Source organism: Sebastes umbrosus, chromosome 24, assembly GCF_015220745.1.
Source record: "Sebastes umbrosus isolate fSebUmb1 chromosome 24, fSebUmb1.pri, whole genome shotgun sequence".
Classification (NCBI taxonomy): domain Eukaryota; kingdom Metazoa; phylum Chordata; class Actinopteri; order Perciformes; family Sebastidae; genus Sebastes; species Sebastes umbrosus.
This window is the reverse complement of record NC_051292.1, coordinates 15,657,596-15,680,147: the sequence shown is the minus strand read 5'-3', so window position 1 is coordinate 15,680,147 and position 22,552 is coordinate 15,657,596. Positions and strand designations below refer to the sequence as shown.

At 39.5% G+C, this 22,552-nt stretch overlaps 2 protein-coding genes across 4 annotated transcripts in view; both read left to right on the top strand.

The window, feature by feature from the left end:
* Window positions 1–1,364: 1,364 nt before the first annotated feature.
* ccdc28a (coiled-coil domain containing 28A) lies at window positions 1,365–7,662 on the top strand. 2 transcript variants are annotated; one of them, XR_005205847.1, is made up of 7 exons: window positions 1,365–1,730; window positions 1,936–2,118; window positions 4,040–4,215; window positions 5,168–5,322; window positions 5,605–5,627; window positions 5,766–5,875; window positions 7,036–7,662. XR_005205847.1 is itself a non-coding variant. In XM_037762392.1 (6 exons), exons 2-6 carry the CDS (start codon window positions 1,964–1,966, stop codon window positions 5,818–5,820), a joined length of 564 nt encoding a protein of 187 aa, XP_037618320.1. In that variant the 5' UTR covers window positions 1,366–1,730; window positions 1,936–1,963; the 3' UTR covers window positions 5,821–7,662. The 2 variants fall into 2 exon arrangements, 1 of the variants encoding a protein (XP_037618320.1); XM_037762392.1 differs by having other exon boundaries at window positions 1,366–1,730; window positions 5,766–7,662.
* A 1,323-nt stretch (window positions 7,663–8,985) lies between these two features.
* Window positions 8,986–22,552, top strand: part of LOC119483477 (epithelial cell-transforming sequence 2 oncogene-like) — a 72,036-nt gene continuing 58,469 nt past the window's right edge. The window contains exons 1-21 of one of the 2 annotated variants that reach the window (XR_005205694.1): window positions 8,986–9,394; window positions 11,475–11,587; window positions 11,685–11,847; window positions 11,927–12,182; window positions 12,267–12,501; window positions 13,332–13,461; window positions 13,597–13,762; window positions 15,259–15,387; window positions 15,469–15,561; window positions 17,278–17,484; window positions 17,589–17,692; window positions 17,844–17,981; window positions 18,067–18,153; window positions 18,596–18,705; window positions 18,792–18,939; window positions 20,164–20,237; window positions 20,340–20,496; window positions 20,584–20,649; window positions 20,741–20,829; window positions 21,673–21,845; window positions 21,979–22,162. Coding sequence is in view for 1 of the 2 variants with exons in the window: in XM_037761585.1 (XP_037617513.1) it covers window positions 9,245–9,394; window positions 11,475–11,587; window positions 11,685–11,847; window positions 11,927–12,182; window positions 12,267–12,501; window positions 13,332–13,461; window positions 13,597–13,762; window positions 15,259–15,387; window positions 15,469–15,561; window positions 17,278–17,484; window positions 17,589–17,692; window positions 17,844–17,981; window positions 18,067–18,153; window positions 18,596–18,705; window positions 18,792–18,939; window positions 20,164–20,237; window positions 20,340–20,496; window positions 20,584–20,649; window positions 20,741–20,829; window positions 21,673–21,845; window positions 21,979–22,112 (2,922 nt within the window). In the remaining variant the exon portion in view is untranslated. Of the gene's footprint in view, window positions 9,395–11,474; window positions 11,588–11,684; window positions 11,848–11,926; window positions 12,183–12,266; window positions 12,502–13,331; window positions 13,462–13,596; window positions 13,763–15,258; window positions 15,388–15,468; window positions 15,562–17,277; window positions 17,485–17,588; window positions 17,693–17,843; window positions 17,982–18,066; window positions 18,154–18,595; window positions 18,706–18,791; window positions 18,940–20,163; window positions 20,238–20,339; window positions 20,497–20,583; window positions 20,650–20,740; window positions 20,830–21,672; window positions 21,846–21,978 lie in introns of both variants that reach the window. The other variant, XM_037761585.1, reaches the window with a different exon arrangement.

The window sequence follows — 22,552 nt, the reverse complement described above, 5'->3', positions numbered from 1 at the left end:
AATCATAACTACATGAAATTAAGAAATTGCAGAAGTAAAAAGATGAATAAAATTATATGCACACAAAAAAAGAAAAAAGTGTAAGAAAGCGGATTACTTTGAATTCATTTCTCAAGTTTTTTTAGTTTTTGTATTACAGTTAATTAATTTTTAAATGCTTCAAGTACAGGAGATTTATGAACACTAATATTTATTTGTGTAAATAATATTTTGCCAGCAAAGTCGTATTTTTTTTATAAGATATTCAACAAGTCAATAAAGAAATACGGCCGACGTTGGACCACGTTCCAATTCGTGGTTTAGAGACCTTGGAGAGACATCAGGCAGAGTAGGTGAGAAACTTTCATAAAGTTACGGCAGACTTTTAGTAAAAAAAAATAAGTATTCTTGTGCTATTCTAAAAGTCAGGAAAATTGTAATGTCATCACTGTGTTAAGTGATATGACATACTGTATTTTACTCCATAAAGTAGTGGTGAATATGTAGATATGTGGAATATACGGAGCTGGAGCCCAAGGGAAGAGATGGTCATTAACCGTCTGAAAATAGGAAATACAGGATTAAACCAAACACTCCATAGAATACAGCAAGCACCCAACTGGACTATGCACACACTGTAATAAACCAGAAACTGTCAAGCATGTTCTTATAGAGTACAACAAATATGACAAAGAAAGAAGGGAATAGCTATCAGGAGTAGATGATGGAAATATTACAATCTGCTAGGAAAGACATCTAAGAAAGTACACAATCTTCTAATTAATTACTTAAGGGCAACAGGAATAATGGAGAGAATTATTGTCATACTCTCGCGTGGTGTTTTTTATTATTATCTATTTATTTATTTTTTTTTGTGTGTTTTTTTTTATTATTTTATGTTGTTTTGTTTCATTTCTGTTGTCCTTTTATGTTTGGCACAGCTCTTTGTTTATGTTTTCGCTATGCTTCTTTTGTATGTAAATGTTTTTAATGTTTTCTGCTGTTACTATGGATACTGTAATTTTGAAATAAGAAAAAAAAATATGACAAAGAAAGAAGGGAATTGCTATCAAGAGCAAATTATGGAAATATTACAATCTGCTAGGAAAGACATCTAAGAAAGTACACAATCTTCTAATTAATAACTTAAGGGCAACGGGAATAATGGAGAGTATTTAATTATTATTATTAGTAGTATTATTGTTATTTTTATTAATAATTATTATTTTATTTTATTTTTTTATTTTATCTATTTTTTTATTATTATTTATTTATTTATTTTCCTGCCAATCTACTGCTGCACACTCCAGTCCAATAGATGGCGGTAATGCACCTATAAGCTGGTTTGCCAACTGCCAATAAACACCGAACAAGAAGAAGAAGAAGAAGAAGAAGATTGGTCCGTTGGTTGCGTCCCAGCAAAACAAGACCTATTGAAGAAGGCTAGAACACGCGTCATACCTAAGGGGATATTGCGCATGCGCAGTAAAATATGGTCTGCCCTCGCCGAAGTTGAGCAAAGCGCAGCGCACGACCGCAACTTCAGTTACACTGCGCATGCGTAATACTCCCTAAGATACGACGCGTGTCCTAGCCTCGTTTCCATAACAAAACAGGAAGTTTTCACAGTTGACATGCTAGCTGACTAGCCTCCGGGCTCCGTCTGCATTTCTAACGTTTCGACAAGTATTTGACTCGTGTGGACTTACCGTCGGTGCCACTGACGACACAAGATAAGCTCAGCAGCTGTTGTGAGTGAATGTGTTCATCGGCTTGTGTTTGTGGTGTTTAACTTCAACGGGCGCTCTGTTACTAGGAAGATTAGCCGACTAGCTAGTTCATAAGCTAACGCCATCTTGCTCACTGAACCACGTCTTGTCAGAGGGATGTTTCTGCATGATTAGCTTACAGGGTTCGGCAGTGAGTTACAGTGCGATCTGTTGCCCTTTTATCTAGCTAACAATCGGCACCGTAACATGAAGTTATGGAGGAGCGGAAGCTGAAGAGAAAGAGCCCCAGGAGCTCCTCCAACGCGGCGGATCCGGCTGTTGGCTCTGGCCGGAAGACCAGCGCTTCCTCCGGGGGACGGCACGGCGGCTCCGGCCAAGCTCACTCCAGCCAGAAGAGCAAGAACAGGAGGTAGAAACTACAACTAATAGTTTCACATCATATATGTATCTCCCTCAGAAATCAGATCAGTAAAGTGTGTGAGGTTTGTTTGTGTGTTTATTTAGATCCCCATTAGCTTTTGCATAGCAGCAGCTCTTCTTCCTGGGATCAACATAGTTTACATGGTGACAGTACAAAAATACACATTCACACTACTCATCATCATACACTAACACAGGGGTTCTCAACCTGCGGCTCCAGAGCCATATGTGTCTCTGTAGCCCCTCTCCAGTGGCTCCCTGTGGACTTATAATCAAATTAGTGGAAATGAATAACTGTTTTTTTGTTTACATTTCCATTTTTATTTATCATTGTTGTCGGTCTATGGTACGACGGCACGACGGAGTATTAGGGCCACATTGAGGGAAAAAAATAAATCTGAGATTTCGAGAATAAAGTCATAATATTATGAGAATAAAGTCGTAATATTATGAGAATAAAGTCGTAATATTATGAGAATAAAGTCATAATATTATGAGAATATAGTCGTAATATTATGAAAATAAAGTCGTAATATTACGAGAATAAAGTCATAATATTACGAGAATAAAGTCATAATATTACGAGAATAAAATTGTAATATGAGAATAAAGTCATAATATTATGAGAATAAAGTCGTAATATGAGAATAAAGTCGTAATATTACGACAATAAAGTCGTAATATTACGAGAATAAAATCGTAATATGAGAATAAAGTCATATTACGAGAATAAAGTTGTAATATGAGAATAAAGTCATAATATTACGAGAGTAAAGTCATAATATTATGACAATAAAGTCGTAATATTACGAGAATAAAATCGTAATATGAGAATAAAGTTGTAATATTACGAGAATAAAGTTATAATATTACGAGAATACAGTTGTAATATTATGAGAATAAAGTCATAAGTTTAAGAGAAAAAAGTCGTAATACTATGAAAATAAAGTCGTAATATTATGAGAATAAAGTCGTAATATGAGAATAAATTCATAAGTTTAAGAGAAAAATGTCGTAATATTTTGAGAATAGTCATAATAATATGAGAAAAAAGTTGTAATATTACGAGAATAAAGTTTAAGAGAATAAAGTCATAATATTATAAAGTACAAATTTTACGTGTTATATTCTTTTATTCTCGTAATATTCTGGCTTTATTCTGTAAATCTCAGATGTTTTTTCCCTCAATGTGGCCCTAATACTCCGTAGTACATTGTCTCTTTAGCCCTCACTGCATTAGACTTATATACTATATACTTAGACTATAAACTGTGTTACCTTCATCACAATGCTCACATGTTTGCTTGTGAAATAATTGTGTGTATCTGTACTAAAGGATAGTTTTTTATAAAAAAATAAATGGAGTCGTTGTTATGACATTCTTAATGAAAATCATCAATGAATACAGCAATCTATTTCTCACTTCAAACCAAGAGAGACATTTATGCATTTTAAGAACATTTGTTCTCCATCCACAAGAAAGCTACACGTCCCGCTTTATTCTGGACCAGTTGCAGTTTTCTTATATTACCTGATGAAGTATCGGACCAAACCGCTGAGCAATAATCCAGATGAGATAAAACCAAAGCTTGCATTATTTGTTTAATTGTTTGTTGTGTCAGATATTTTGCACATCTCTTAATTACAGATAAACTGTTTCCCATTTTAGTTACCGCTCTCTGTATGTGTTTATCCCATGATCATTTACTTTCTAAGATAACTCCCAAAAGCTTGGTTTCTTGTTATTAACATGAGATCAAGCTTTGGTTTGAACTTAAAGAGTAGTTTGTTCCTATAACAACACTGGTTGTTTTAAACACATTCAAAATAAGTTTATTACTGTTGATCCAATACTAGTTAGATCTGATCATCATGAAGTGTAATCAGCCCTTTTCTGTGTGTTTTTCCAGGGGAGTTCGAGACAAATCCAGGCATCATCTGGGTGGTAGACCTAATCCGAACCAGGGCCCGTCAGCACCTACCATCCAGCACTCCTTTCTGACTGATGTTTCAGATGTACAGGAGATGGAGAACGGCCTGCTCAGTCTCCTCAATGACTTCCACTCAGGGAAACTACAAGCATTTGGTAATTTGGACTTCAGAGGGAGGACACACATTGTCCCACATATGTCTCCTTTAGGCAAGGCATGGCAAGGCAGCTTTATTTGTACAGCACATTTCAGCAACAGGGCAATTCAAAGTGCTTTACATAAACATTCAAGAACATTGCGACAAAGTGCAAAAGAACATTAAGACATAATTAAAACAGTTATCAAAACATTAAAGATTAGAAAATAAAAACAAGCTAAAATAAAAGCAAGGATAGAAGCTAAAATAGAATATAACACACAAGAGTAAAAGCTCTAGTGCAGTAAATAAGATCATTATCTGGTTTAATTAAAGGCAGCAGCAAACAGGAAAGTTTGAAGCTTTGATTTAAAAGAACTCAGAGTTGGAGTTGGTCCTGCAGGTTTCTGGGAGCTTGTTCCAGATATTTGGTGCATAAAAGCTGAACGCTGCTTCTGCATGTTTAGTTTTGACTCTGGGGACACTAGCAGACTTGATCCAGATGACCCGAGAGGTCTGGATGGTTCATAACATAGCAGAAGATCAGAAATATATTTTGGCCCTAGACCATTTAGTGCTTTGTGAACCAGCAGCAGTATTTTGAAATCAATTCTCTGAGAGACAGGCAGCCAGTGTAGAGACCTCAGAACTGGACTGATGTGATCCACTTTCTTGGTCTTAGTGAGGACTCTAGCAGCAGCATTCTGAAACAGCTGCAGCTGTCTGATGGATTTTTGAGGAAGACCAGTAAAGACGCCGTTACAGTAGTCAAGTCGGCTGAAGATAAATGCATGGACTAGTTTTTCCAAATCCTGCTGAGACATCAGTCCTCTAATTCTTGCTATATTCTTCAGGTGATAGAAGGCTGTCTTTGTAATTGTCTTAATATGGCTGTTTACACATAATGTTAACTGAATCTTTAACATCTGATGCCTAATAAGTCCCCCCCCCCCCCCCTCTCTGTGTGCCAGGCAATGAGTGTTCCATTGACCAGATGGAGCATGTGAGAGAGATGCAGGAGAAGCTGGCCCGTTTGCACTTTGACCTCTACAGCGAGGTGGACGAAATGCCCGAAGACCAGAGGAAAGTGGCCAGCGACACCAACATGGACAAATTACTTCTTAATGTAAGACTTAATGTGCTAAATGTTCTGACTTTTTGTTGAATATTCCAGCAGTCCTGCTCCTGAAATGTTGTCGATAAAGCATGTTGAAGCTGCTGTCGCGTGTACTTCATAAAGCTGTTCATTGGTGTGGTGTAACTACTCAACATCCCAGCGAGGATTTAGCTGCTTATTCACCTCCTAAGTGTTAAACTCTAAGAATTTAGTTAGCTGCATGTACTAAGACTAGAAGGCGATAAACACAAACTGCTGACATGTATAACAAGATGTCCTCTTTCTCCACAGCTTGAGGAGCTGAGTTCTTCCATGTATCCTTTTGATATTTAAAGGCTTTAAAATGAAAGTAAAACCTATTTGCTCCAGGTTTCTTGTCGGTCCAGCACTCATCTTGTTAAAAACTTCATATTTGTGGCTCGTGTTTTTCCTTTACCCTGCTTCTCCTCCAGTCAGAAACTGAATCTAGCCGACTCCCAAGAGATCCCGAGGACTGCCAGTATGTGATTTTCGCTTTCTGACCCAGACCCACGCCACCTAGAGAGGGGCTGCAGTGGATAAGGTGGAGTTGAAGCAAGCTCCAGGCACTATTTCTCTTTAGTATTGTGGCCGAAATGGCAACAAAGCTGTTCACCAGCGTTCCCTGTCTGCACAACGGGATGGATTTCTTGTAAGATGTCATAACAGGGATGCACTAACAGCCTTATTTTTTCACAGATAACAGTAAATACGGTGTTAAATATCAAGTAGAAAATAGTTCTAATCTTATCTGACTAAACAGGAAGAGAACAATAAATAACTTCCTGAGATATGATTGGATTTCTTCTGATAAATCAGACACAGGGTACTCTCTTTTCTCTTCTAGTCAGAGTTATAAAGAGGGAGGTTTAAGGTCTATGGGATGATAAAGGGATAGTTCGGGTGTTTTGAAGTGGGGTTATATGAGGTACTTATCCATAGACAGTGTATTACCTACATTAAACGCTATATTTAGAATATTTTCACCGTTTTACCTTGCCGTCAGACAGTCCTTTTCGATGAGGAATTAAAGCCGTTGTATCTTTCTATGCTCTCACCAAAGCCACCAGACTCCATTGAAAAAAACAGTCATTTTACCTCGCAGGACACAAGGGTTGCTGGTCAATTGCACAAACTAATTAAGCGATCGAGGCAGCGGTAGACCAGCAACTCCCGTGTTATGCGAGGTAAAATTACAGTTTTTTTTATTGTAGTCTGGTGGCTTTGGCGAGAGCATAGATAACGGCTTCAGTTCCCCATCAGAAACATATGCTGTATAGCTGTCACAGCAAGGTAAACCAGTGAAAATATTCTAAATATAGCGTTCACTTAAATTGATATTGATTTGTTTGCCTTTCTTTTAGGTGGCTAAAATACGTTTTGCTGCTACAAACCCCACTTAAAACTATCTCTTTAAGCTACTATTTGACCTACAGTGCAGTATACTTTACACTGGCATTGGTGCATCCCTGTCATGGTCTGGTTAAAGTCAAGTTGTGGTCAGTTCACTCATTTCCAAACAGTTCAGATTTGCAGTCCATTGCTAACCAAAATGATATTGATGTAAATCACTCACCTTGTTGTTGAAAGGACATCTGCAGTGTTTGTGTATCAGCTTAGTTAAAAGTGAACTGACCGCAATCTTGCATTTCTCAGATATGTATAAACTCACTCTGTTGCACTTTGTCTTATCTGTCGTCACAGGTCTGTAACATCACAAACTGAAGACTCAAAGCCAAATTTATCAAAATATAGTTATGTTTATAACTGTTTCTCAGCATAGAGCTTTAAACACAAGCTTAGATCGTATTTTTGAGACAATAAAAAAACTAAAAAACTGTTTCCTGATTAAAGTATCGTTAAAAATAACATTTAAAAGCATGGTAGATTCTGACGATAGAAACTGCGCTGTATTTTATAACTAAGCAGTGAGCCCAGTTTGTGATTTTGCATATGATTTCTACATGTGAGTGGCCTGATATCACCTCCGACACCTCCTTCAGTGTTGAATATATTTGCACATATCCATGCAACATGCGAAACACACTGCACATTATCACCAGTGTGTTGGTTCTGACGCTGGAAAATCCTGAACAATCCAAACGTTGACATCACAACCATGCCTTTTTAATCATTTTTGCCTTATTGGTTCTAACCTTTTGAAATGACTTAGGTTTTAAGATAATATATAATCATTTGATGCTGCTTTGATTGTAAATCCTACTTTTTATTTTAACCAGTGTTGTTGGGGGATGTGGAATTGTTTTTGGAGTGTTTTAAATGTTTGGTGATTTTATTTTTATTGACTTAATAAATGTATTAAATGTGAATCTCCTGGCTACAGCTTTTAAACCATCCATTTTTAAACCCATCAAAAGGAAAGGATGCTGACAAAGGACTCAACCCTCGGTTTCGTAATAACTTTGTACTTGTGTCATTCGATTACCTATGGCTGCAGCTAACCATTATTTTCATTGCCGATTATTTTCTCGATTAATCGATTAGTTGTTTGGTCTATATAATGTCAGAAAATGGTGAAAAATGTGGATCAGTGTTTCCTAAAGCCCAAGATGACGTCCTCAAATGTCTCGTTTTGTCCACAACTCAAAGATATTCAGTTTACTGTTATAGAGGAGGAAAGACACCAGAAAATATTCACACTTAAGAAGCTTTACTTTTTTCTTAAAAATCAAAATAGTTGGCAATTAATTTAATAGTTGACAACTAATCGATTAATCGTTGCAGCTCTAAAATGACCCCATAGCCAGATACATAATTTTAGAGCATATTTGTCGATTAATTTTCATATAAATGTTCTTGAAGCTACACACTTTAAGAGTCCTGTACTGCTGTTATTAACATTGTAATGTGTTGTTTCAGGTTTTCTGTCCATTTAAAATCCACATTTTCTTCAAAGTCATCCTGTGCTATGAGTATGTGGTAGGTATGACAAGTATTTTAAGACTTACCTGTGACTTGCAAAACAATGACTTGGTCCCACCTCTGCAGTATTATCTAAGAAGTTGTCATAAATGTGAACAACAAATTGACAACATGATTGATAGTTGCTTATGTTGACAACCTGTTCATGTTACTTATTAGTGATGTGTCGGTCACGAACGAGCCGGCTCTTTGAGCTGGCTCTTTTAAGTGAACGACAGGAGCCGGCTCCCGACCAAGAGCCGGCTCCCAACCAAGAGCCGTTTTTTTTATTTTTTATTATTAATTCAAGGCAGAATAATAGGATGATCTTCTCCACACCACGGGCACTCCATGCACTGACTGTGACTGAATGTTGTTTTAATGACATCAGTGAGACCAATCAGGTGATGACAGACAAGGATCATACCATCAAGCAGGGAGGGGCGGGGGTGCGCGGCGCACTGTAGTCTACAGGTACAGAGCAGGAGGGGGAGAGAGGAGTGCAGTGCGGTGCGCAAATAGCAGACAAGATGAGTGACAGTCGGAAACAAAGCAGCATGTAAAATTATAGTATTCTGGAAATTAAAAAGTTTAGTATAATTATATTGAATAATTGAAGTGATATATGTGCACACATACTAATCATAGGTCAAAACAGCGCTAAATTTGGCTTAATTATAAAAGGCAGAAGTGGTAAAACGAAGAGCCTTTTGGGAGCCGAAAGAGTCTTCTTGGTGAGCTGAGCCAAATGATCTGGCTCACTAAAAAGAGCCGGAATTCCCATCACTATTACTTATTACTGTGCTGCTGTGTGTGTGGAGGAATGTGCTCTCCATCCTTTTGTTGATGCGTCTCTATGGTTACTGGCAGCAGAGCAGCTCAATGGGGCAACCTGCTGCTCACCACTGGCTCATTATTACAGAGCTAAGTCTGACAGTGGATGTGAGTTTACACGTTTAAACAGAAGTCGAGGCGTTTTCTTCAAAGTGTGATGTGGAACATGAACTCGACTCCTCACTCGGTGAAGCGGTGGCAGCTCAGCGGGACGGACTACGAGCCGCAGCGGGGCCGCAGCAGCCTGCAGGCGGACACACGCTTCAGCACCTGGACCCCCCTGAACGACCGGACCAGCAACCTGCAGGTCAGACCAACCTACACTCAACACTCCAGAAACTTTGAGTAACACTCTATTTATTCATATTAATAGCCACCAGGTGGCAGGAATGACTCACTTTTTATACTACTGCAGCATATATGAGATGTTCAATGTTGTTAATGTTGTTGGTAACACTTTACAATAAGGGTACATTAATTAAAATTAGTTAATGCATTAATAAGCCTTAATTAACAGTATCTAGGCATAAATATGGCAGCCACGTTGTTGTAAACGGATCAAAAGTGAAGCCGAAATAACTACATAATGATGCTGATTAGTAAAAAGTCTGATTTCATGCTTTGTCGGGTCTGTCCACAAGACGACAAGCAAACAACTTTTAAAATGCTTGTTTTCTGAATGGAGTTCAGTGCCAGGCTATGCAGCTGCTCCATTAATACTCCATCTAGGAATAAATACGGCAGCAATGTCAGTGATGACAGCAGAAATATCTCAACGCTGATAAACTTTCTGAAGTATGGATATATTGTTACACACCACTTATATGATGAATGCTTTTGATACACATGCTTTAATAAAAAACTGAAACACTTTTAACCTTGTATACTGTATGTCATGCTGACACCTTTTCACCTTGTATAAAATGTATAATATACTGACTAGTAAATGTTACCATTTACATTTACTGAATGTCATTTGCTTCATTATAAGTTGTCTTTCAATCAAACATAAGTGGGAAAAAACTGTTCTCAAAACATGATAGACATGACCACTGATATTTGTGTAACAATTTAGCCACAAATTCACATACTGACCATATATGGTCCAGACATATACTCGGTTTTGACCAAGTCTTGTTTCCTCAGCAAGATTTCTGTTTTGTATTTACTATTTACTCTTTATTTAAGCATATTAAAACCTATTTTTCGAGGGAGACCTGGCCAAGGTAGCATGCCATTACAATGTTACAGAAATGATCAAATAAAGCATGTAAATAACAGACATGGGCAATTAAAAATAGTACATGTTACAAATAAACAAATTGACAAAATGCATGCGAACTATAGAGAACATTGTATCCAACATGATCAGATCTTTTTGTTATGGAAATGTAATGTTCTCTTTTTCTGTATATTATGATGTGGCCATCCTAGTTGCTGTTGTCCAGTGTAAGTAAGTAAGGTACAATATGGTGCAGGACACTCAAATAATCTATCAAAAAATAATATTGTAGCTACTGCACCATTTCATGTAAGCGAATGAAAACAAGTTTCACAGACAGAAAGGGCTTTTCTCTTTGTTTTTCTTCAAACTTAAGAGGTTTAATCCCATAATCACCTCATCATTTGAGCATCAGAGGATTTTAAACTACTTTTAAGAAATGTGGAGAGAGCGTCTGTGGCTCCTGTTCTGTCTTGTCTTTGTATGAATATCCTGTCTGTCTGTAACTTTGTGAAGTATTGCTGTTGTGTTTTCATCTGGTCTCTTGAGAATTAGACCCCATTTCTCAATATTACCTGTCTGAGTGACAGTTAAATCAAATAAAAAAATAATAAATGAATAACAATAAATGATTGGCAGCAGGAACTAACACATAATGGGAGGACAGCATTTATTTTAGATAATATATATCTAGTTATATACTGTATGTATGATAAGAACTTTTTGTTTCCCTAACTCCAGCTGAAAGACTCTACTCCTTTATGGTTTAATACAGTACAGCCGTGCTTCAGTATTTCCATGGGCCTTATGTGCTTTTCTATATAATAATGCATATAGTAAAACATGCAGTGATGATAGCACAGTATGTCCTGGATAAAGTATAATTAAATCCTTGGGTTTCCCCCAAAAATCACAAATAACACAAAAAGTAAGACTTGACCTGACTCCATTCTTTCATTAATGGATTCATTAGACCAAAGTTTTCAGCCGTTATCACACCATCAGTCTTACTCCTTTGTTCTGTTTTGTTCCTACAGTCTTCATCAGTGTTTTGGAAGACCGTTTTGTAGCTTTTGGCAGCACAGCCAGACTCTTATGCAATGACGTGCACCTTTAGACTGTCTAAAGTTTGTTGGTGTCCTTTTCTCTGTGCATTTCCTCCCAGTTATTCGAGGAGAGGATGAACCTTGTGCTCCACTGGTTTGACCTGTGGACTGACAGACAGAGGAAACACCTGTTGCACTCTCTGCTCTCACGCTGCACCAAATCACAGCTCAAGTAAGCTCTTTCTCCACCCCTTTTGTTTGCTTATCTGTTGACATTTACTTTTTTTTTCTCAGCTTGAAACCAAAGTTATTGCATTTTGTTTTTGCAGGTGCTGCAGGGATTTGCTGATAAAGACGGTTCCTGTGACTCAGGTGGACTTCACATCGGTGCTGCCACGCTTCCTGTCCCTGTATGTGATGTCATTTCTGTCCCCTCGTGACCTCTGCTCCGCCGCCCAAGTCAGCTGGCACTGGAGGGTCCTCGCTGAGCAGGTGAGAGGCGAGATATTTGAATTTTACTGCAGTTTTCATACTTGCATTAAGACAATTTCCTGCGTCTCTTTTGGCCCAGGACTGTCTCTGGGCCGGCCGGTGCATCACAAGAGGCTGGTTCCTCCCCTACGCTCCAGGAGAGAGAGAATATGGAGCGTGGAAGAACCACTATGTCTCCTGCATCTCCACGCTGGACTGGCTAACCCCCCGGGAGGCAGCCGAGCAGTACGGGACCCTCAACCAGCAAAGCACAGGGACGACGGAGGACGAGGAAGAGAGGGGGAAGGAAAGGATGATCAGGCAGATGATCAGAGATAAACTACAAGAGGAGAAGAGTGAGTAGAAAATAAAATAAATCTAAAGAGACAACCTTGTTTTTAGCCTGTTTTCACCTCAGTGCTTATATCTGATATTTGCAGGACAATCTCTGAGAACCAGGAGAGCCTGGGGCAGCTACACAAAGCCAGAAGGAGCCAGAGGCGGAAGCACCCAGACAGGGAGGCCCAGCTCTGGGATAACATTCAGCTCTTGGCCCTCTCTCTCCTGGCCTCCAAGGACTGTAGCGTCTCCCAGCCTCTGTCTCAGCCTGGACAGGGGACAGCCCACGACTGCAGCTCAGAGCCTGGAGAGAGTCCGGGCCTCCAGTCCCAGCAGGTGACATATTCACTTACCTGTTACCTGTGTTTTAAGATACAATACATTGAGGTACCTGTTTATTAAAAAACACCTGTATAATATAATGCAACTCAATATGAGAGCTCTGTAATAAATCCAGTCCGTAGTTAATGGCACATTTTTCATCTGTTCAAAATGAACCTTAAAGGGAGATTTGTCAAGTATTTAATACTCTTCTCAACATGGGAGTGGACAAATATGCTGCTTTATGTAAATGTATGTATATATTTATTATTGGAAATCAATTAACAACACAAAACAATGACAGATATTGTCCAGAAACCCTCACAGATACTGCATTTAGCATAAAACAATATGCTCAAATCATAACATGGCAAACTGCAGCCCAACAGGCAACAACAGCTGTCAGTGTGTCAGTGTGCTGACTTGACTATGACTTGCCTCAAACTGCATGTGATTATCATAAAGTGGGCATGTCTGTAAAGGGGAGACTCGTGGGTACCCATAGAACCCATTGCCTGATATTTATAAATTGTGTCTTTAAAGCCTTGTTTACTCTGTCTCTCCTGGATTATTATGTCCTGACAGTAATGAAGTACACAGGCCCTGTTGTCTTTTTCTTATTCACATATCTTGAGGTCAGACGTTATTTAGCTTCCTTCGCGACAAGCTAGTATGATACAACCTCAAAATCACAAGTTGCGTTGATGCATTAAAGGGTGGTGTTAAAACAAATTTGCTCTAGCACGTTTATTGCGTTAACTTTGACAGCTCTAAATATAAAACTCATAATTCAAATCTGGCAAATCTGGCGCTAACCAAATCTCCATCTTCTCTTTCGTTGAAAGACTGAACAAAGCCAGTAGAGCGCTGTCGTCCTTCACCAGCAGACCTGCACCGCCACACACAGTCTCACCCCTCCATCTGACCACTCCTGCCCTCTTACTGCTGATATCCAACAGAATTCCTGCCTATGAGGTAAAAGACAAATAAAGGCTCTTAAATCGTCATTATTTTGTTTGAGAAGAGAGCAGCGATGAAGAGTGTAGAAAGAAAACATCTCATATTTCTCCCTGTGTGCTCTTTTTCTCTCTCTCTCTATGCTATATGTAGTTGGTGCTGAGTGGCGTGAAGGCAGGAGTGGTCGTGGTTCTGTACGACCACAGAGGGACTCTCTCGGCTCTGTTAACCCAGGTGGAAAGGGCTATTTCTGGGCAGAGAGCTCAGAGATTGGGCCTGCTAGCTCCAGGAGGAACGGAGGAAATCCATCTGCTCCACAGTGAGAATTAATAACCCTGAGTGTCTAAATGTGTGGAAACACTGCCAGGGTTAGAAGTTTATCTCTCAGGATACTGTGAAGCACAGCTGCTCAAACCATTTCATGCTTTATTTTATTATAATAGCACCTTTTTTTAACAGTCCATGGCTATCCTGTTCCCTTGGTTGAGTGTTTGCCCTAGACTAATCATCATAAATCTTACATTGATTTTACATTATGTATGGATCCGTGAGCCCTGATTTTAATTTTTCATAACATATACGGCTTTATATATAGCAAATTTAAAACACTTCCTAATTTTTCGATAAATACAAAGACTCCACAACATAACTCAGTGGCACAGTGATTAATGTATTTACTCACAGTTATCCTTTTTGCCTTAAGTCACCATTTGGGAGCACGTTTTACTGGAAAATGATGTGTATATTTTTTAGTGTTTACTTCATACCACAAGTTTGTCAACTAACCTTTCAAACCTGATTGGTTAAAAATGAAAATACATGTTGCTCTAACTGAAAACTGTTTAAAATCTTCTAAGGAACTGTAGCTGTGTCTCAATTTGGATACTTCCATTGGTAAACTTCTGTGTAGTACGCTGTGCACACTATGTACCTACTTGCGTGTTCCGTGAATCTCGACAGGTGTTACGCCCCACCCTTGGGCAGCCCTATTGGGGCGAACAACACTCCAACACTGACCCAAACCAACCTCAAAAGACACCTTTAAAACTCTCAAAATCCATAGGATTTATTAACAAAGACATATAAAAAAAAGACAATATAAAGTCATAAACTGAGAGGCAGCAGAACCAGCAGTCCCCACACCAGAAGCCTATTTTTCCCGAGCAAATTCAACATTAGTCTTATACCCCTGCTTCTTCAGCCTACCAAACCTTTGACGGTACGCCTCCGGTACCAGCTGATATACTCCGAGCACAGCAGTTTTTACTTTGTCAAAATCAAGACTATCTTCTGCCGGAAGTGATGAGTAAACTTTCTGCGCTTTACCAGTCAAAAGCACAACTAAACAAGCAGCAATAACCACAAATGGTCTACACTCTACACTCAAAGGCCAAAAAATAGACACAAACACTTCCATTTACTTCACCTCATGGATGTTTTAATCCCGGACGAGCCCCCATTTGTTACGCCCCACCTTCGGGCAGCCCTATTGGGGCGAACAACACTCTAACACTGATCCAAACCAACCACAAAAGACACCTTTAAAACTCAAAATCCATAGGATTTATTGACAAAGACATATAAAAAAAAGACATCTTCCTCGCCTGCCATTTTCACAAGTTTGAAGTGGGTTAGTGGCCCCTCCCCTTCCTCTACGTAGGAAAGATGGCGACCGTTGAGGGTAAGAAGTTTCCAGCGTTCCACACTCAACGTTTGGACCGTTTTGAGTACAACATCCAGGTACTTAGAGTGCACTGCACAGCGCTTGTTTTTTTCAGTCTACTAATCAGCTTTGTTTTACCTTTGACCTTTCAGGTAGCAGCCTGTCAGAGAGGACTCTACTGACTCCCGACCATAGAGAATTCTGGGAAAAACTGTGTGGCTGGGTGGCACCAACTGAGGAAGGAGGAGGGATTGACATCTTCTCCCCGCTGGCTGCATCTGGTAGGTAGACACAGATGTTAGGACACACACTCACACACTCTGTGTCTGTCTCACTAACTTCCACCTCTCTCTCTTCCTCAGCATCAGGAGTGGCTCTCATCCAGACTCTCTCTACTCTGACTGGTCTGGAGGTCCGGGCGCCAATGGGTCTTGCCACCGGAAGTTTCCAGAACAGTGAGTCACCCGTGCACAACGCTGACTCAGAAACTTCAACTGAAACATGTTTGCCAAGAGCCCCATGTTAAGGAATATGTTATTTGTGACCACTAACACCTCCAAAGAAACATCTAAGCCAGCAGGCGCCTGATGTGATTCTTGGCCCAGTGGGATGTTTTGACTTTCTTGAAATACTTAAAGTTATAATAAAAGGGATAGTTTGGGTGTTTTGAAGTGGGGTTGTATGAGGTACTTATCCATACTCAGTGTATGACCTACAGTAGATGACGGTCGGCACACCCCCAGTTTGGAGAAGCAGACAGGAATACCATCACAGGGGCAAAGCAATGTACTGCTATGGACGGGGTTGTCAGTAAAACACATTTAAGCCACCTAAAAGAAAAGCTCACCTAAAAAAAATCAATAACCGTTTAAAGCATCAGTAGGCCAGATTAGAGCAAATATGATTAAAAAAAGTTATTTTTTATAAAACGGTCTCTATATCATGACAGTAGTACATGAAACAGGTAACCTCCAGTGTCCTCCGGTGCTCCTAACGGCATCTGCAAGATTTCACGTACTGGAGTGAAACAAGCAGTAAGAGCTGATCTGAGGTCTGCTGTCCATCTGGCATCTATGAGAGCCGGCTGTCAATCACTCTGAACTCCGACCAAACGGTCAAACTAGGCAACGCTGATCAAATATGAATCAATATTCTGTTACGTTGATGTCTATTTCTCTCCTCAGATGTTCTCAGAATCATCTTGTAGTGCACGGTTTAGCTGTAAAATGAGAAAGTTTGTGACGCCACCGCCATTGTGAAATCTGGTGAAGGAACGCCAAGTTCCGGTCACGTGACCGGAGCACAGCCAATAGGAACACTCTCTCAATGAAATGACCTGTGATTGGTCAAAGTCTCCCGTCACGGGCTAGATGTTCTAAAGCCTGAAAACAGAGCCAGGAGGAGGAGCAGAAGTCTAGTTATCTCTCAGAACACTTGAATTACAATATGCTGAAAGGTAATTATGGAATTTTTGCCCAATGATGCCAAAAATATACTGCCTACTGCCGTTTTAAGTGTGCGTTACATTTGGAATATTTTCTCTGGTTTACCTTGCCGTCAGACAGAAGTACAGTCTATGTATCCGACAGGGAGCTGAAGCCGTTATCCGTGCTCTCCCCAACCAGACTCTGTTGAAAAAAACTGTAATTTGACCTTGCAGAACACGGTAGTTGCTGGTCTACTGCTAGTTAGTTTGGATTCACACCAAAGTCACACAATAGCACAAACAAACTAATCGATCGAGACAGCGGTAGACCAGCAACTCCTGTGTTCTACGAGGTAAATTACTGTTTTGTTTTTTTAATGGAATCTGGTGGCTTCTGAAGAGAGCATAGATGGATACAACAGCTTCAGTTCCCCGTCGGAAAGGGCTGTCTGACGGCAAGGTGAAGTTGTGAAAATATTCTAAATACAGATGCTGCGCCCGTCCACAGCAGTACATTGCTTTGCTCCCATGCGGTAACTCCTGTCTGTAGGTAATACACTGACTATGGATAAGTACTTCATACAACCCCACTTCAAAACACCCGAACTAACTCCTGTATCCCTTTTAAGATTTTCATCTTACTGCTTTATTATTCTGTAGACTACCGTACCCACCACCAAGTGTAAAATTACTGTAAAGCATCATATTAAAGCCACAAGATTTTTGTTGTTTTACCCTCTCCCAGTCCTGAGCCAGTGGTCCGATGGCAGTGTGTGCACCGAACTCTCCGACCAGCAACCGTCAGCCCCGGCACTGCAGTTTGTGTGTGAGAGTGTCCTGCAGGGCTGGTGCAGACAGGCTCAGTGGATGGAGGAGGCTCTGGGGGAGCTGAGAGGCCGCCTGGGGCCACAGCTACAGCGGATCAGCCTCCAGGCCAGGGGCCGAGCTCTGGGTGGGTGTCACATACATGGAGATATAAATGAATATGTAGCAAACAAACGCTTGCTTGCTCAGTGTCCCGAACACTGTCTGAGGAATCTATTCATATCTTTATAGGTCATTTTCTGTGGGAGAAAATCTGCCTTGAGGAGCTTTGTGTGTCCAAAGATCTAAATGAGGCTCTGACTGAGGGACTCGCTGCTCTCACAAGACAGGAAGAGGTGGGAATTACTGTAAAGATTTGTTATTTTAATACACAAATACAATGGAACCAGAGCGAAAAACTGAGATCATACAAAGTTAGTCATGTTCTTTCAAAGTTGAATCATTTACTGTGGCAAATGGTCTTTATTTCTGCTCTTACATCATCAGACCAGACCTCTGGAGTTTCTTGCCGTCTTCCTGACAAGATGGAGTGAGGAGAAGCAGGGAAACGGAGGAGCAGATGATTTCTCTATAACACCACACAGCTCACAGAAATGTGCCGGCCTGATACCTGAGCTACCGCAGGTGTGTGTGGGTTTTGAACTTGTCCGTTCAGAGAAGGTTGATGGAACACTCTTGATCTTTACAGTTTCTTTCTCTCTGTCTTTAGACAGCTTTAGATTGGAGAGGTGCAGCAGCCAGAGAGCTCCACCACAGCGAGTGTCTTTATCTGGGGAGACTAGGCGCTGTGCTGAAGGTAGGTAGAATATAATATCAAAAACAATTACACTTTCTTTCATTCATGAAATTTAGTGACACTATCACGTTTCACCACTGAGAGGTCATTGTTTCAGGTACAGACTTAAATATTTCCACTGAAACTGAACAAATATTAAGTAATGCTGGCCAATCAAGTCTAGAAAACAGCCACTGACGATTGATAGAAACTGGGCTCTTTCAGCAAACTATGGGGAGTTTATATAATACCTTTTTTAAACGAGGTGTTGGTTGATGCTTCCGCAGCTGCGTGGCCTATTTTTTCCACATTTTTGTATAAGAATCTGATTTGAATGTTTTCAGAGCAACCGCCAACCCAGCAAGTGTTGTTTGTCCATTTAGATACAGAAAAGGTTTATAGATGTGTCAATATTATAATAGCAAAGTATTTAACTGATACCTGCCCTTCCTTTGTGCTGAAGGTGTACCAGGAGCCTCTTACAGCAGCTCTCAACTCCAACAGAGCCATCCTCAGCTACGCTGACATCCACATTGTCCTCAGCCCTGTCACACAAATACTGGAGCTCAACAGGTACACACACATATTAGCATTATACTAGTGTTTGCATCCCTCTGTTTGTGGACATGGTATGATATATGTGCATGTGTTTGCTGCAGGGTGTTTCAGGTAGATTTACAAGCCAGGCTGCAGCAGTGGGGAGCCGAGCAGTGTGTTGGAGATGTGTTTGTCAAACTGTGCTCAAAACTCAGAGTCTACACCAACTACCTCAACAACTACACCACTGCCCTCCATACCATCGACAAGGTACAGTCAAACAATGTGTTTATGCCTTAGCATGAGGCACCTAAACAAGGAGCCAGTTGGATGAAAATAGACCTAGTCTTTGTCTTAAATATAACTTTAAATCAGACTGACTATAGAGACTTAAATTGACCTGCTGCATAAAGCTTCCCTATGAGTGACTAATGCAAGCCTCACTTAGATAGCTTGTCACACGATGCATTATGGGTGAAATAAGACGGTTGTTAGAACCGTTAAAGATGTTCAGAAACAATACAAGAATATAGAATACAAAAAAGTTAAAGATTAAATTGTTAGCTCATAGCTAAAAGTAATGGATAAACAGTTGAAATAGTTAGCTTAAAGCAGGGGTCGGCAACCTTTACTATCAAAAGAGCCATTTTAGGCACAAAAAAAAATTCTGGATCCGCAAAACATTTGATAATTGTGATGAAGGTAACACGGTTTATAGTCTAAGCATATAGTATATAAGTCCGATGCGAGAGAATAAAGTCAGAGGTTTACGAGAATAAAGTCATAAGTTTACAAGAAAAAAGTCGTAATATTACGAGAATAAAGTCATAAGTTTACGAGAAAAAGTCAGAAATTTGAAGGAGAATAAAGTCATAAGTTTACGAGAAAAAAGTCGTAATATTACGAGAATAAAGTCAGAACTTCATGAGAAAAAAGAAAATAACACGTAAAATTACTACTTTATAATATTATGACTTTATTCTCTAAATCTCAGATTTATTTATTTCCCTCAATGTGGCCCTAATACTCCGTCGTACCGTCCTACCATAGACCTACAACAATGATAAATAAAAATGAAAATGTAAACAAAAAAACAGTTATTCATTTCCACTGATTTTTTATAAATCCCCAGGGAGCCACTGGAGAGGAGCTGAAGAGCCACATGTGGCTCCGGAGCTGCAGGTTGCTGACCCCTGGCTTAAAGTTAACATTAGCTAAAAGTAATGGATAAACAGTTGAAATAGTTATCTAAAAGTTAGATAAAAGTAATCAAACTAAGTTTATGCAACTGGCCCTAAGTCTGGAGTGCACAATCTGAGAAAGCATTTGCCACTGTCTGAGCTCTGTTTATGCAGAGCTTTGATGCCGAATTTGGTCAGATATATTGTGAGTAAAGGTATAATTCATTCAGATTTAATCGACACCCAGGTTTAATGTAGACAAACAGTTTATGTGTATGATATGCAAGCAAATGATGTGTGTTATGTGTGTCAGTGCAGGGAGACAAAGCCTCCATTTCGGGCTTTCCTGAAGAGAGTAGACAGAACTCTTGCAACACACATGCTGAGGTAAAAAGCACACACACATATATTTTATTTCTTTGCAGGGCAGTTATCCATACCTGACCAAAAGACTACTAATGAATGAATTGATTAAATGTGTTTGTGAAGCCTGCAGGAGCTGCTGCTGTGTCCAATGTGGAGAATACAGGAATATGTGACTCTGCTTCAAGCTATGTGTTCACACACACACAGCAGTCACCCTGACCACACACACCTCTCCTCTGCCCTCAACACCTTGCTGGGATTCAGAGAGTTCATACAAAAGGTGCAACAGAGCATCGAGTCAGTGGCTCATTATAAATCTGTAACATATCATCAGATGTTTCACACAGATGTTTTTCTACTGTTTCAGTTGAAGCGTAACTCAGAGAGAGGCGAGCTGATGGAGGAAACGCAGCAGATGATCCAAGGCTGTCCAGTAAAAACACACAGCTCCCTCTTCTTTCTCACACACTAAAACTAACATGTTGAAGTATTTTAACATGAACATGGTGTGTGTGTTTGTGTAGAAGCTCAGTGAAGGAAACAGGCAGCTGATAATAACTCAGGATGCTGCTTTGCTCAGGAGCCCTGATGAACAGATTCCTGACTCGCTCAGGTAACAACACAGATTATTCTTTTCTATCAGTTTCTATCCAGAAATGTTCTTTCACTTAGTATATGTCAAATAAATCAACCTTTGTACATACAGTTAGATGCCAAACTAATGTGTTTCACACTACACTTTTTACTTTGAGCATAGTATTCTACATAAATTAAACAATTTTGTCAGTAACATATATTTACTGTACAAATGTATGCCCAATTTGCGATTTTAATATTGTATTACTTAATAATATATTTTTTATAAATTATTATTATTACACCTATTTATATACAAAGGCATTCTCTTAACTTTTTTTGATTATTTTAGTTATTTTATATTATTTTATTTGACCTTTTCTCATATGTAGCTTCTTTGCTCCATGTTGTTTTAAATTGTTTTTTATCATTGTTTGTCTGCCATTTTTAGTATTGTCTTGTAAAGCACTTTGTGACTTTGTTTTAAAAAGTGCTATATAACTCAAATTTGTACAATACACTTTATTTTATTTTTAGTTATATAGCACCTTTCAACAAAGTGAAGAAACAAGAGAACAAATAAAAACAGGCAGATTAAAACATGCAATCCTGGGCAATAAAACCCAAACAACGGAAGGCATAAGAACAATGAAACATGTCAAATATAAGTATAAAACAAAGGACAGATAGGTAAAGGTAATGCTAAATCAATAAATTTTCACTTGTCATTTAAAAATGTTTACAGTAACTAGTAACTCATAAATTGGGAAACTTTGCAGGATTAAGTCCTGTATGTTTTACACCACGTCATTACAGACTGTAAATCTAATCCAGTTATTATTTTCACTCTGTGTGTGTGTGTGTGTGCGTGCATGATTAGGACCTATGAGCAGGTGTCTGACGTGGGCCTCTTCCTGTTTAACGATGCTTTGGTGTTGACGCGGCGAAATATGCATCACACACCCTTCACGTTGGCTCACCAGAGCACACACACTTTCCTGGCCTCTGTGGCTCTCGCCAGCCTGGCCGTCAGAGAGATCACACACACACGCTGTGAGTTTTTAACCATAGAAAGAATAGAATATATGCTGAATGTTGACACAGCATCTTCAACATACGATCATTAAAGTCTTTTTGATAACTTCGGAAAGTTACAGGAATATTGATTCATATTATTTCTCTCTAGATGTGTGTCATGCCTTCGTCCTGGAGGGTCCTTGTCGTTCCTGGGTTTGTGCCACAGAGAGAGGTGAGGAGAGAGAACACTTCCTGTCTGTGCTGCGTTCAGCCATAAACTCTGCTCTGAGGGGACATCAGTGACGACACCGCGACGACACCGTGACGACGACACGCCGGCAAGACAAGAGGAGGTTTGGACACCACTGTTGGCATTTTTTATACGAAAACTCATAGGAACAATATAGTTAATCTTGAAAGGCAATTAGTTTTCCACACCACGATATGATGTAAAGGCATAGCACTCCTGCAGCTTCCACTTTAAAAGTATTCTCAGAGGTAATCCTGTAGTTCTAACAATGACTTTACATTAACATAATGAAATAGTCATTTTTTGTATTTGCAATAGTTGGAAAATATCAAGTATTTTGTCACATTTTGCACAAACCTGCTTTTTATAAAATGGAACGTGAAAAAAAGAGAAATTACAGAGCCGAGGAAGTAATATTCCGAGAAAAAACTCTGAATTTCTGAGAAAAAAGAGGATGTTTCCTGAGACTAAAGTGGTAAATTCACTGAAAAAA